General features: G+C 30.9%; 8 protein-coding genes across 8 annotated transcripts; 4 read left to right on the forward strand and 4 right to left on the reverse strand. All coding sequences in view use genetic code 12, as the record gives it.

The window, feature by feature from the left end:
• Positions 1 to 5: 5 nt before the first annotated feature.
• On the reverse strand, positions 6 to 2,108 carry RJT21DRAFT_121683 (uncharacterized protein). Its single transcript, XM_064882176.1, has one exon. The coding sequence runs from the start codon at positions 2,049 to 2,051 to the stop codon at positions 114 to 116; it is 1,938 nt and encodes a 645-aa protein (XP_064737221.1). The 5' UTR covers positions 2,052 to 2,108; the 3' UTR covers positions 6 to 113.
• A 458-nt stretch (positions 2,109 to 2,566) lies between these two features.
• MBP1 (transcription factor) lies at positions 2,567 to 5,257 on the reverse strand (the record flags this gene model as incomplete). Its single annotated transcript, XM_064879866.1, has 2 exons — positions 2,567 to 2,931; positions 3,022 to 5,257. The coding sequence occupies 2 exons, from the start codon at positions 5,255 to 5,257 to the stop codon at positions 2,666 to 2,668; spliced, it is 2,502 nt and encodes an 833-aa protein (XP_064737222.1). The 3' UTR covers positions 2,567 to 2,665.
• A 1,404-nt stretch (positions 5,258 to 6,661) lies between these two features.
• Positions 6,662 to 7,063, forward strand: RJT21DRAFT_115152 (uncharacterized protein; the record flags this gene model as incomplete). The annotated part of the gene is made up of 1 exon (XM_064880319.1): positions 6,662 to 7,063. The coding sequence occupies one exon, from the start codon at positions 6,662 to 6,664 to the stop codon at positions 7,061 to 7,063; it is 402 nt and encodes a 133-aa protein (XP_064737223.1).
• A 524-nt stretch (positions 7,064 to 7,587) lies between these two features.
• Positions 7,588 to 8,753, reverse strand: RJT21DRAFT_121686 (uncharacterized protein). Its single transcript, XM_064882177.1, has one exon. The coding sequence runs from the start codon at positions 8,645 to 8,647 to the stop codon at positions 7,670 to 7,672; it is 978 nt and encodes a 325-aa protein (XP_064737224.1). The 5' UTR covers positions 8,648 to 8,753; the 3' UTR covers positions 7,588 to 7,669.
• Positions 8,754 to 8,779: 26 nt separating this feature from the next.
• On the forward strand, positions 8,780 to 9,987 carry RJT21DRAFT_46191 (uncharacterized protein). The gene has a single exon (XM_064884670.1). The coding sequence runs from the start codon at positions 8,882 to 8,884 to the stop codon at positions 9,950 to 9,952; it is 1,071 nt and encodes a 356-aa protein (XP_064737225.1). The 5' UTR covers positions 8,780 to 8,881; the 3' UTR covers positions 9,953 to 9,987.
• EGD2 (Egd2p) lies at positions 9,988 to 10,651 on the reverse strand. Its single transcript, XM_064884671.1, has one exon. The coding sequence runs from the start codon at positions 10,580 to 10,582 to the stop codon at positions 10,022 to 10,024; it is 561 nt and encodes a 186-aa protein (XP_064737226.1). The 5' UTR covers positions 10,583 to 10,651; the 3' UTR covers positions 9,988 to 10,021.
• A 153-nt stretch (positions 10,652 to 10,804) lies between these two features.
• On the forward strand, positions 10,805 to 12,820 carry OFD1 (oxidative DNA demethylase). Its single transcript, XM_064885735.1, has one exon. The coding sequence runs from the start codon at positions 10,888 to 10,890 to the stop codon at positions 12,691 to 12,693; it is 1,806 nt and encodes a 601-aa protein (XP_064737227.1). The 5' UTR covers positions 10,805 to 10,887; the 3' UTR covers positions 12,694 to 12,820.
• A 349-nt stretch (positions 12,821 to 13,169) lies between these two features.
• Positions 13,170 to 14,370, forward strand: CBR1 (Cbr1p). The gene has a single exon (XM_064884675.1). The coding sequence runs from the start codon at positions 13,347 to 13,349 to the stop codon at positions 14,202 to 14,204; it is 858 nt and encodes a 285-aa protein (XP_064737228.1). The 5' UTR covers positions 13,170 to 13,346; the 3' UTR covers positions 14,205 to 14,370.
• Positions 14,371 to 14,737: the final 367 nt, after the last annotated feature.

Here is a 14,737-nt window from a genome sequence, read left to right on the forward strand (position 1 = left end):
GTAAATTTTTCTATCTATTAATATATTAATATGCAAAAATAATAAATAATAACCGTAAAATAATTAGATATATAGAACTAAAATAATGCAATAATTGAGTGAATACTAATAGCTTAAACCATAGTTTTCTTTTGAGCAGCTTTTTGCTCTTTTTCTAATTGTTCTCTTTCGAGTCTAGCATCAGCCCAACCTCTGATTCTTTCACCGTACATGTAGCAAACAATAGGGAATGGAACACCTAATAATAAACCAATAATAGCACACATGGTATTGGCCCATCCATAACCCATTCTGTCATACATCTTATCAGCAAATAATGGAAATGTAAATCCAAATAAGGATCTGAATAATGCAGCTGCTGCAACTGATGATGCAGCATATCTAACATTCATGTCAATTAAATAACTTTGTAAGGATTGGAAAACACATACTAAACCACAAGCAAAAATAGCTGAACCGATACTAGACATAATCCAAGGTAATTTTTTTTCTACGGACCAACCAAACCAAATTAATCCAACAGGAATAAAGTAAGATGCAATAAATAACATTGGTAATCTATATTCTGGTTTAGAGACTCCTCCATTCTTTTTAGTTAAATTATTAAATGTTATTCCAATTAAATAAGTCCAAACTAAGACACCCACTGTAAAACCAACTCCCATAGGAATATACATCAACCCAGTAATTCCTTTGTCAAATCCATATTGTTTTCCATAAATGGTTTGGAAAGTAACAATCATAAGATACATAAACCCATAAGTAAATGCCATGAATGAACCTAAACCAACAATCATTGGATGAGTGAATAATAACTTGATTGGTCTAACCATACAAGTATACATTTTACCTAAAGCACTTTCAGTTTCAGTAATCTCATAAATAGTATGTAAATCTTGATTACCGGTTTCTTTTCTTAATTTATTAGCCTTTCTCTTCAATAAAGTAGGAGCGTAAGTTTCTTTAAAGAAGATAGTGTTAACGATGGCAACAAATCCATTAAAAAAGCATAAGACATAAAATACCCATCTCCATTGCATATTTTCAACAATGAAACCTGCAACAACAGGAGCAATGACTGGACCTAACAAAGGAACTAATGAGTAACCAGCTAGAGGCCAATTTCTTGATTTTGCGTCAAATAAATCAGATATAACACCAGCACAGACATTCATTGGAACACAACCAAATAAACCACCAATAAATCTACAGACCATCATTTGACCTGTATTTCTAGAAAATGCGCAACCGATGTTAAAGAAGAGAGACATCCAACAAGAAACATCAAGGACGAGTTTTCTTCCAATATTGTCGTGTTCACTTAATGGAGCAATGATTAATGGACCTAAAGCCCAAGCTAAAATTTGTATAGAGACAACCATCGAACCAATAATAGGATTTGTGATATGAAATTCCTTTTCAATTTCTGACATTGCTGGTGATAACATAGAAGAAGACATCGGAGCTACTAAAGCATAAAGTGCAACAAATCCGACCAAACCCCATTTTAATACCAATGACCAATTCTTTGGATCTTCTGGGTCATCATTACCCTTCCAAGTAATTAATTCTGGATCGATGGCATTAAATTCTTCACCATCATTTTCAATTGGAACAGTTTGATCAGCTAATGCAGCAGTTGGAATCTTTTCTAAATTATTATTAAATTCTTCCTTGTCTTCTTGCTTTACTTTTAATTCGTTTAAGATAGTCGTCTTAGTAGCTTGTCTTTGTAATTCTATTTCTTCACTATCTAAATCTCCATAGATTCCCTTTACGGCATATTGACTGTTATCAACAACTTTTTCAGTTGAACGATTTGTTTCACCGGATAAAGTTTTCCGTATAATTTCAAGAGATCTATGTAATGAAGAAGTTGAATTTCTTCTTGATGATACAGATTCTCTTCTTAAGCCATCTACATGTTGTTCATAATGAGATCTGGTGAATGCAACAGGAGTATCTGATTCACTTGAAGTTGAATCCTCCATTTGATGGTGATGGAATCTGTTCAATTCACTCTTTTCACTGGAAGAGTCTTCGTACAGCATATTTAATCTATAAGTTTATTTATATTAAAAATATAATTGAGTACAAGATAATTATAAAATTTATTCTACAAATGTATCTACAAATTTTTAGTTGGGATCTGGAGTTGTTAATATATAAATCTGGGTCATATCCCTTATAATGGAGCCGTATTTTCAGCCTACTGCTTATTATTAATTTGTTAAGCATTTACGGTTATTGGCGCTGCACAGCAAATTTTTTCCTTGGAGTTTCTCCGAAATGGTTTTTTTGCAGCATTTCTGTTAACTATGGAATTATAAGTCTCGGTTACTGACGGCACCCACTGGAAAATTTTTCTCGCGTCTGAAGCCACTGTTAATAACAACTACGCAGTTATCTCGTAACCACAATATCGGGTATTGAAGCAAGGCTGCACATCGGTTATCTAAGGCTAGAATCCTTTAGGGTTTTGATCCGAATTGCATATATATCGGATAAGGTTTTAGATAAAGAGGGATTTGGGGGAGTGAGTAAGAGAGGGGGAGGAGCAGGGGAGAGGGGCAGGGCTATTGTTATAGTATATATTTTACGGTATCTCGTACATATTAAATTTATTTAGAATTATACAGTTCGTAATATAGAGTAATATAGACTCTCATTTAGATTTCATTAGAGACTTCTCAATCTCATCAATGTTCTTTTCGACGTCTGATTGATTAAGTCCAGCACATTTGGAAATTAATAGAGCATACTTCTTTACAAGTGAATTATCTATACTGTTAATAGATGAATCAGTCGAAGTATTATTTTCTTTATCAGTTTGGTTTAATGGGAAATCAGCCTCTAGCTGACTAATCTTGTCTATTAAATCCTTTTTCTTAATGATCTCTTCCGATAATGCCAATGCCGTATTGAATATATCTTCCCTATTTGTGTGACTTGTTGTGTCATGCTTAATACCATTCTTTTCACTATGTGAAACAATCACAGGTGATAATCTTTTTTCTTTACTTTGTTGGTAAATCTTCAATAACTTTTCAAAGCTTTCTCGTTTTTGTAGATATGAATAACTTAAATCATTAACTAATCTATGAATTTCATCTTGAATAATTTGATCCTTTTTATGATCAATAGAAAATTCTTGAGAATTATCTACTCGTGATTCATCTTCATCAAGTAAATAATCTAATTTAAATATAGATAATATTACTTTTTGACTCTCTAATTTTTCCTCATTAAGAGTCTTTAATACTTTAAAGAGACTTAAAATTGATTGATCAGTTTCATTTAATTCCTTATCAATGGTATAGGCTAATTCAGTTAATTTTTCTGTTATTATGTTTGAAGTAGTATTTTGTAAACTTATAGCCATTTTTGAATAATATAATTGACTTTCAAAACTTTGAGAACTTATAGCTCCTCCTAAATCATCATTATCAACTTGTAAATTACCTTGTTCATCTTCATTTTCTTCAACATCTAATTTTAATACATAATTATGAGCAGCCAAATAATCTTCCACAGTATAAGAAACAAGATTTTTTAAAGAAAAATCAATATATTTATGATAACTTATGAATACTTTAATACATTTTTTATTCAAATTATAGGCAGCAATATGAAAGGCTGTATTACCATCAGAATCTTGATGATTTATAAATTTTGATATAACATCTTTCTTATCAATTGCTATATTATCATTACTATTATCTTCTCCTTCTCCATCATCAGATGCTTCTATAATTTTATCAAATAATGATTCCATATAATATCTTGCAAATCTTTCTTTATGTTTTTTATCATTTTCTATAGAACAAATATGATGTAATACAGTTTTATTAGAATTATCAACCAATAAAATTGATTCCAATAATATTTGTAATATAGATGGGAAATTCTTTAATTGATAAGAATTAACAAATTTAACTAAAAACATTAATGGAGTTTCACCTTGTCTATTTCTAATTTCTGAACTAATACCAAACGTTCCTTTTAAGAATTCAATCATTTGAATATTTGCCATAGAACAAGCCCAATGAAATAATGTATTTCCCTCGTTATCTATTGGTTGATTAATATTAATTTTAGAATAAGGAGTAGGAGGATTAAGAATCTTATTTGGAATTACATTAGATCGTATCTTAGAATCATCTGTAAAATAAGATAACAACTCAGAAAAATATTCTATGTATACCAGATCATAGGTATTAACTGGTTGTTGACTAGCAGATATTCCTGGAGTATGAGTATGATATTGTGAAAAATTATATGAATCTTGATGACCATTAATACGTGAATTATGATTACCATTATTATGATTATTATTATAGTTATGATGAACTCTTTCAAATGAATCTCTTGATGTTCCAAATAATTCTTTACTACCAAGTAAATCATCTCCCATTTGAGAATCTATTCTTAACGGTTCATTATCTCCATTAAGTAATCCATTACGACGATGATGAAGTCCATGTTGAGCATCTTCATCATCTTCATCTTCATCATCATCATCACTTTCAACTAATTCCAAATCTTCATGTTTAAGATTCATATTACTACTCATTATTTGTAAAGCATCTTGTTCAGTATCTTGTCTTGATAAAGATGCTGGAGCAGGTACTGTAAATGAAACTTTTGAATTAGTATTAAACGTTCCTACATTTGGTCCTGGTTCTATTGGAGTTGTATCTGAATGTTTTAAACTTGGTTTTGAAGATAATGATACTCGTTTTGGACGACCTCTTTTTTTAGCAGGTTCACCTGGTAATACTGTTACATTAGGAGTTGCATTTCTTGTTCTTTTTACAGTAGTTGATGTAGATGATTTTGAACTATTAGAAGATGATGGATTAGCTTGACGTTTCGCTATATTTAAAGCAGAAGCATGATTATGTTTTGGAGCTGGAGGTGGAGTTTCTGATTTACCTTCAATATATTTAAATTCAAAAATCGGCTTTAAAATTTCAAAAACTCCAAAATTCTTTGCAATTTCTGATCCTAAATCTAATGGTACATAAGTTCCTTGATATTTTCCATAACCTCCTTGAACTTTTTCATGAGTTCCAGTTTGAACATCTTTTTCTAATATTCTTGTACGTTTTGCCTTTGGAAATTTAGCAATTTTTAATATATGAGTGGCATTTATCCATGAATCTTGTTTCCTTCTCATTATCGGCCCCTCGGGGGTTACGAATTCAAATACTGGAACATTAGAATATGTTGCAGAATATATTTGTGAATTAGTCATGGTTTTATTACTATCTACCTAAATTTCAATAATTTAAGAATTGGTTTGGTATTTAAAATTGAAGTAATTATACAATGAAAATGAATTAATGTAGTAATGACTTGAGTTTATATGTTATAGTTAACAAGATGACTTGGTTAACTCTCACCAATTTGTACCAAATTAATTAAAAAAAAAAAATCACTAACTAACTTCTGACTACACCATACACTTATGTAGTGAAATAGATAGATATTTATAGAATTGAATGAATGGGGTAGAAATTGTCTGGTGTATAAAGTTTCGGGGTTCACTGTATATGACATTATTTATTTCCTCTTTGGAGAGGGAAAAGTTTGGCGTACGGCAGACATGTGTGCAGGTCCATAGTTAACATAGTTAACCATAAAATTTCAGATAGGCTACCATAAATTTTTATTTTATTTTTTTGCGTGGCGATATATATACACACTATACACTATATATAGAGAAATAATTGCAAAAACAATTGAGAGAAACCTTTAACAAGTAAAAACTCTCATCCCAGCAAAATTATTAGATACAAAATGTAGAGATTAAAATGATTTGATTTATAAAGATGTAGACAAATATGATACCCAATTATTATAAGTGTTAATGGATCGAGCCCATTACCCTCCTTGTACGCTAGTCGTCGTCGACTGTACAATTGGTGGATGATGTGTAGTTATCGATTTAGCAAGAGAAGCTGGGAAGTATTTAGTGTATCGTTGGCAATGATAGTAGTCCATACTTGTGGTAGATAAATAAAGATCTTCTGTCGTACAGTTTGACTAATTTGGCAATTAAAATAAAGGCGAAGGTGATAGTCAGTGGATTCAACCGGTGTTAGACAAAGGTGGCACACACCATCCGTCGGTGGTGGTAGATAGTGTCGGCGATGTCCTAGCTGGACCCTGTGTAGTTATCCCATACAGATGTTTCCTTTTGGTGGTAGATAAAATCTTCCAGTATTGTTTCAACATTGTGGGTGTTAAGGAGAGTATTGGTATATTGTATGTTCTTCCACTAAGTTTGGTCTGGCATACAGATACAGATTGGAATAAAATTCACTTGCAATATGTATGATATCTTTAGTATTTTTTAGAGAGTTTCTTGTTCTTCTCTGGTTATGAATTGTCCTTCTTCAATTAAATTGTAGATTTTCATGTATTCTTTAGACTAGGAGTCTTTATTAGTATTTGCAGTATCCAGCAAAGGTCGTTTCGTTACCAGATATATTGCTGCGAATAACAGCTAATCGTAATAACCATTATTCCCCTCCAAGTTATAAGGCTATTTTTGCCCAATTTATGTTAATTAGGCTAGTTGACGACATGGAATGTTTAATTAGGTGAACATTACTTTATATTTAATTAACAGTCACAACATTGACAATAATACAATATGATACCAAGTTGGGTGGTCCTACTTTGTACTTTACTAGTTATTAGATTTGTTATGTGCTATATAGTAGGAGATGAGGTTATCTGCAAGTTATACTTATGTGACTGCATTAATATCTTTAATATATTTAGGTACTTAGTAACAGAAACATTAGTAAAAGGAAAATTCTCATGGGCTTTTTACTACTTAATCCGTCTACATATTAACAGCGGTGATGAAACTGCAAGAGTGGTTTTATCGACAGTTACAGGCACAAAATCATTAACTGATGTAGTTTATTACTGTTATAAGACTAAGAAGGGACTTGAGGAAGGCAATGACTGCGCGTGGAGTACCTTGAGTTTGGCGATGGGCATGGGTATGGCGGTTTACAGTTACCAAACAGTGGGATCTTTTTATTAGTGGGATGATGTAGAACCTGCAAACAGATTTATTAGGACCCTAAAAGGTGTCATTGATGAAGATACCGAGTTACTGTTAAGCATATAAATTTTGAAGGACATATTGAACTGGTTTTAGGACCAGATCTATGGTTTAACGACGTAACGAGTAACCTAAAGCAAGGCTTAATAAGCAAAACATCTTAGACTCTAGACATCTTCAGTGTTAATACAACTGCCTTTGGGGTGCACCCACATAAAAGTGCTAGGATCGCAGTGAATTAAGATAAAAAGTTGCAGCATAATAACCGGTTCTTTGATAACCTAGTAGGTTACACCCTTTGAAGTTAAATTTATCGATGGAGAGATCAAATGGATTCCACTTAGTCGATTGTTAAAGACTGCAAAGGATCTTACGGTCAAGTATTGTACTGAAAACAACATTTCCTTGCCAGTATAGTCACCATTTCAATGATTTTTAGAACACAGGTATATAACACTACATAACCTATACTTAGGACTTATACAATATGTTTATTATATATAGTTTATTTCATATTTTATATTCATTATGCATGGGTATGCTATTTTACATTTCTATAGATAAATACAATAAATAAATAAATATTTAATTGGTTTCTGGACCAAATAAAAGTTTGAAAAGTCTGAATAATAATAATGCCATAATAAGTGATAAAGTTGCAATTCCATAATATAGATAAGCCTTTATATTCTTAAATAAAAATCCTTCAACTTGATCTTCAGTTAATGGTATACTTACTACATGTTCAGCAGCTTGAAGACATACTTCTCTTCTATTTATTAATTCACATTGATTTCTTGGTATTTCTCTTTTAAGTATTGCTTTACCAATTAATACTGAAGTATATTTCTTTAAAGTATCATTAAAAGCTTTAAATGCAAATAAAAGTATGGCTGATTCTCGTTCAATTCCAGTAGTAATTTTTTCAATTTTCTTTAATTGTTTTAATATTGGAGGTGTTAATTCCTTTATAGCCACAATATCATCTGCAATTGTGGTTAATTTAAATAAATAAAGGGCTTTACGTAAAGAATCATTAATTGAAATAGTTTGATTTAATAAAAATGGTACTAATAATTTTTTAAGATTACTATATGATGAAAAGAATACTTCAACACATCGTAATGTTTTAAGAATTAATGCAAATGTATCTATAGTTGATTCTAATATTATTACTGTGAATTTTTTAACATTATTTTCATATTCTTTATCTTCCCAATTACCTCCCTTTATTGTAGTAGTCGTTGTTATAGTATTATTTACACTAGTTGTGACACCTAATATCTTACTTAAATTATTTTCAAGTTGTAGTATACTAATTTTAGAATTTATACTCATTAAAGTTATATCATCATAATTTGGAATTTTACTAAGTAATGTTGAATATATAGTTATTACATCTCCATAAAGATGGACAATTTTCTTTAAATTTATAAGATATTTAAATGTAACCATATTAAGACAATATTTAAATAATTTTGAATGTGCTAGTAGAAGTTGTATATCAGATTCAGATAAGTCATGTTCTAAAGTGATCTTTCGATCTCCTATAGTATAAGTCATAGTAACCTGCTATTACTTCTACTAAATCTTTATCTTAAACTTCAATAGAATTTCAATTTCAATATTGTAATGAATAATATATTATTGCCCGATACTTTAGTGATCGTGTCGTTTTCAAGTTACCGATGACTTTTAGCTCCGAGTACATTTTTTCTGAGGGTATACAAATAAATTTCACGGAGCAATAAATTTTAGTGTGCCACTACTGTATAGTTTGTTTTATATTAGATAATCATGTTTAGTATATTCCGGAAGAGTGGATTTGATCCTAATGAGTTTGAGAAAGAACTCAGTTCCATTACTCAGAAGATTTCTACTACAAGTCAACAAATTCTGAGATTAAAAATTGGTCGTGATTCTTCTAAACGGAAAGTGCTATTAATCTGTTCAGCTACATATATATTATTCTTAGGATATATATATGCTACTAGTCCTACTACAATTAGTAATACAAAGATTAATCGTTTACAATTATTTATTACTTCACAAACTAAACACCAATTGTTATTTTTATTACTTTATCCAGTAGTAGGGTATGGTATCTATACCATTGTTCATTGGTTCTATACATTCTTAATTAATAGTAAATCAAATCAATTGATTAACCTAAAGAAGAAACATAAGCAAAAGATCGAGGATTTGAAAAGAATTACAAACTTCAATACAACTAATGAGTTATTGGACAAATTTGGGGATGAGAAGGACAAACCCAAACCTAAATCAAATCTTAGTACAAAACCAAAATCGAACTTACCAACTCAAATTCCTAACAATCCTACAATTAATAGGTCAGGAGTTATAGATGTCAATAAGTTATCAGAAACACAGTTAAAGAAATTGAATATCAATATCACTCCAAATAAACCTCTACCACAACAAACCCCACAATCTCACGCACAATCGCAAATACAGTCATCAACACCTCCGCCACCAAAAGTAGCTTCCACACCACCAAAGAGAACATTCCAAGATAGAATTTTGGATTTACTTATAGGATCTGATAACAGTGAAGCAGTTGAAAATAGATATGCATTGATTTGCTATAAATGTTATGCTCATAACGGTTTGGCCCCACCCCATACAGATAACCCATCTGCTATAAAATTTAAGTGCATGCAATGTGGTACATTAAATGGTCATGGAGTTCTTGATGCAGAGTTAAAAGATTTAATTAATGAGAGTTTATCAGAAGATGTAAAGAAAGAGGTTCCTGATCCAGTAACAGCTGAAAATGAAAAATCCGAAGTTGAGTCAGATACATCACCTAAAGAGAAGATTGAATCCAAGGATGAATCCTTACAATAATTATATTATAGTTAGATCTATGTGATAAATACCTCTTTATATTAAATAAACTAGTTATACACAATTGACTTATGAAGATAATTCCATAATGGCATTGACCATATCACCATCATGAGCTTTTAAAGCCTTAACAGCCTTAGCTCTAGAAACTTGGGTTTGTTCAATAATGATTTCAATATCCTTTGGATCTAAACCAGTTTCATCAACTTCACCTTCATCTTCGACTTCAGCAATCTTGTTTTCGTTGTCTAAAGCTAATTTTTGTAAATCAGCAGTAATAGCTTCAGGAGATTTGTCATGAGAGTGGTCATGGTCATGGTCATGGTCATGATCATGATCATGGTCGTGATCATGAGCACCAGCAGCAGCTTGTTGAGCTTGAGCTTCGGCAATTCTCTTGTTAATGTCATCAACCTTGGCTTCACCGAAAACAACATAAGTACCGGCAGCAGATCTGTAAACATCTGGTTGATCAATGGCATAAATTAAGTTACCTCTTTGTTTGAAAGTAACTCTAGTAATACCAGTGATTTGCTTTAAACCTAACTTCTTAATTAAGTCTCTGGCTTTCTTTTCATTCTTGGAGATGATGGTGACATCGGCACCTTGTGGGATTTCTTCAACAGACATTTTTATAATTTATATATTGATTATAGTAAATAAATGAAAAACTATTAAGTATTATAAGTCGACTGAAAAATCGTCGAGTTTCTTTAGGGCCCCCACTGAAAAATTTTGTCGGAAATAAAAAAAAATTGTGAAAAGTTTCACGTGACACGAAGCGTGCAAGCGTACGACCTTTTCCGGTAACCGAAGCTCATCTTGCAGTAGTGTTTGCAACATGGTCTGATATGAATAAAAATTTATAATAGTCATATAAATTCGTATAGGTTTTTATATTTACTTTACTTTATTCATAAACGTAGAGATAAAATATGGTTAAAAGAGAAGGAGAGTCTCCGAATGGAGACGGTGAACAAGTTTCAAAAAAGTTAAATACAACATTTACTAAAGAAGAAATTACATCATTCTTTAATCCCAAAATCTTTAATGAAGATCTTCAAAATGATTTGAAAAAGACGATTTCTGAAAGTCAACCTTATAGATGGGGACATTTCTCAGAATTAGTGGATGATACACTTTTAAGACAAGTTAGAAATGAAGTATTACACGAAATTGCTTTTACTAAGAAAGAAACTGATATTTATAAAGTTTTCCAATCGGGAGATTTAGCTAATTTATCAGGATTAGATTGGAATGATTTATCTAAATTACCATCTTTATATAAATTAAGAAGTGCTATATATTCTCAACAATTTAGAGATATTGTTTCAAAAGTTACTGGTTGTGGTAAATTAAGTGGTATTAAAACTGATATGTCAATTAATGTATATACTAAAGGATGTCATTTATTAACCCATGATGATGTTATTGGATCTAGACGTGTTAGTTTTATATTATATTTACCTGAACCTGATAAAGTGTGGAATGAAAGATTTGGTGGATCTTTAAGATTATTTGATTCTGTTGTACCAAATGTTCCTCAAACTGATTATCATCTGAAATTTACTCCACAATTCAATCAAATGGCTTTCTTTCATGTTCAACCAGGTTTATCATTTCATGATGTTGAAGAAGTAAGAGAAGATAAAAAAAGATTGAGTATTCAAGGTTGGTTCCATATTCCACAATCTGGGGAAGATGGATATATTGAAGGAGAAGAAGAAGAAGTTGTTGGTAAGTCAACTTTACAATTGTTACAATCAAAGGAATTACAAGAGTTTGACTTTCCTAAATTAATCAGAGATGATTTCAATAGTCTTGAAATTAAACAGTATGAACAATTTGATGATTTCACCAAATTCACTCAAGAAGAATTAGAATATTTAACGAAATTCCTTAATAGTGAATATGTAAACAAAGAAGATTTAATTGAACAATTATCAGAAAGTTTCCTTAATGAATCCGTCTTAGAATTAAAGAACTTCTTGAATAATGAATATGCCACTAAACTTCGTGAGTTGATTAGAGAAGAAGAATTGAATGTTAAGACTCCTTCTAAAGCAGCCGAAATTGAAGGACCTTGGAAATGTGCCATACCACCACATAAACATCGGTTCTTATATATTGATGGTAAATCCAATGATATGGACTTTACCTCTGCTGATTCTATTAGATTTGCTAATCTGGTTGGACCACAAGAATTCCCTAATTTCTCTATATTAAGATCAGAAAAGTTGGTAGATACTAAATTAATTGAATTAGCTAAATTTTTGAAATCTATTGCTTTTAAAAAGTGGTTGAAATTAATAAGTAAATTGGTAGTTACTGGAGATCAAGTATTGATTAGAAGATTTAGACCAGGATCAGATTTTATTCTTGCAACTAAACAAGATGAAGAATTATTGTTAGAAGCAACTTTAAATTTAACTCCAACTGCTACTAATCCAAAGAATTGGGAATCAGGTGAATTTGGTGGTTATGAGTTATGTATGTCAACAGCTGGTAATGATGAAGATGATGATGAAGATGATCCAGCCATTTATAGGAGTAATGGTGATGATAGTGTTTTATTTACTAATCAATGTCAATGGAATTCTTTGACATTGATTTTAAGAGACAGTTCTGTATTAAAATTTGTGAAGTATGTTAGTATAAATGCTAAAGGTTCAAGATGGGATATTAGTTGTCAATGGAATGTAAATAATGATGGTGAAGAAGATGCGGAAGTAGAGGAGTAGAGGAATGAAATTATGATGGTCAATGGTGATTAAAATAGATTATGACATAGATGAAATAAAATATTTAGATTATTCTTGTATAATAAACAATGATATTTTGCAACAATTCATGCGAAATGCTGCAAGGAAAATTACATTCGTAAACTATGCTAATTTCATTACTCTCAGAACCAGAATAGTAGACAAATAAAATAGTCTATAATAACTGATGAGGGAGTTATGATTGACTTTAGTATACATTTGTATATTCTTCAATATATTGAAATGGCTTAAACTCATACTGCAATACGTGATGATCATCGCAGATAATTGATCTAACACGCAGAAGTAATGGTAATGGTCAATGACTTCTCTTTAGTAAATGTTTAATTTTACTAAAACGGGTTAATGAAATATGCATCTACAGTTTTAAAGAACTCAAGTACTACACAAGCATAAAATATCATATATCATAGTAAAAGACGATAGCGGTAATGGGATCATTTTACTCAATTGGGGAATCCGGGTAACAGGCCGCATTAGGAAATTTTTCAATCGTTCCACGACAGAACAAACTTTCATATGAATCAATTAACCAGTTTATATATGTTACAGTTTCTATGTGTTAAATTTCTTCTAAAGGTGAAAGCATATTATAAGTTAGATTAAGTAAAATGTCAGACTCTGGTGAAGCTAATCCTTTATTTATTTTTGCTACTATTGCAGCTATAATTGGATCATTTATTTCATTATATTATTATAAACTTGCCAACAAAAATCAACCAGTTTTAAAACCTGATCAATTTCAAAAATTCCCATTAATTGAAAAGACTAGAGTCAGTCATAATTCTGCTATTTATAGATTTGGTTTACCAAAATCTACTGATAGATTAGGTTTACCAATCGGACAACATATTTCTATTGGTGCTACTATTAATGGTAAAGAAGTTGTTAGATCTTATACTCCAATTAGTACTGATGATGAATTAGGATACTTTGATTTATTAATTAAAACTTATGAAAATGGTAATATTTCCAAACATGTAGAATCTAAAAAAGTTGGTGAACATGTTGAAATTAGAGGACCAAAGGGATTCTTTACTTACACTCCAAATATGGTAGAAAGTTTTGGTATGATTGCTGGTGGTACTGGTCTTGCTCCAATGTTTCAAATAATTACTGCCATCTTAAAGAATCCTGCTGATAAGACTAAGATTAGTTTAGTTTATGCTAACGTTACTGAAAATGATATTTTATTAAAAGCTGAATTAGAAAAATTCGAAGAAGAACATGCCGATCAATTCAAAGTTCATTACGTTTTAAATGAAGCTCCACAAGGTTGGACTGGATCAGTTGGTTTTGTTACTCCAGAAATTATTGATAAATACTTACCAAAGGCTTCAGAAAATACCAATTTATTATTATGTGGACCACCACCAATGATTAGTGCTATGAAAAAGGCTGCTGTTTCTTTAGGTTATCAAAAGGCTAAGCCAGTTAGTAAATTAGGTGATCAAGTCTTTGTGTTTTAGATAGATAGAAAGAGAGTAGACAACAAATTATTATTATTATTATAATTATAACTAAAACTAAAACTAAAACTAAAACTAAAACTATATCTATATAATAATGTTTATATTCTATATCATATACTACCCCTATTAACAATTTAAGTCATTTTGCATCTATTGCGAACTCGTGATTTTCTGTCACTCGTATATGTCGTATCCTCGTTCTTTTCTAGATTTGTATTGCGGTATGGAAGCATCCAACAAAATGACGTACAGAAAACAAATGATCGGATTAATGCGGGAATTTTTTAGTAAGGATGCAACTGGGGATATATAAGCCGAGACGAGGGAAGATCAAATAGCTGACTTAGCAACGTTTTCTATTTATTTTAATTATAACTTTAGTATTTACTAATAAATGAATTTATAGCATATACACATTCATAGAATCTTATAGAACCATTATCAGAACAGTCACTATGTATGTGTTCAATCCAATATTGGTGGTTGTTGCTGGCTTAATAGCGACAAGCATCGCATCGCCTGCACAGCAA

Source organism: Scheffersomyces amazonensis (genome assembly GCF_036850825.1).
Source record: "Scheffersomyces amazonensis strain UFMG-HMD-26.3 chromosome Unknown RJT21scaffold_5, whole genome shotgun sequence".
Classification (NCBI taxonomy): domain Eukaryota; kingdom Fungi; phylum Ascomycota; class Pichiomycetes; order Serinales; family Debaryomycetaceae; genus Scheffersomyces; species Scheffersomyces amazonensis.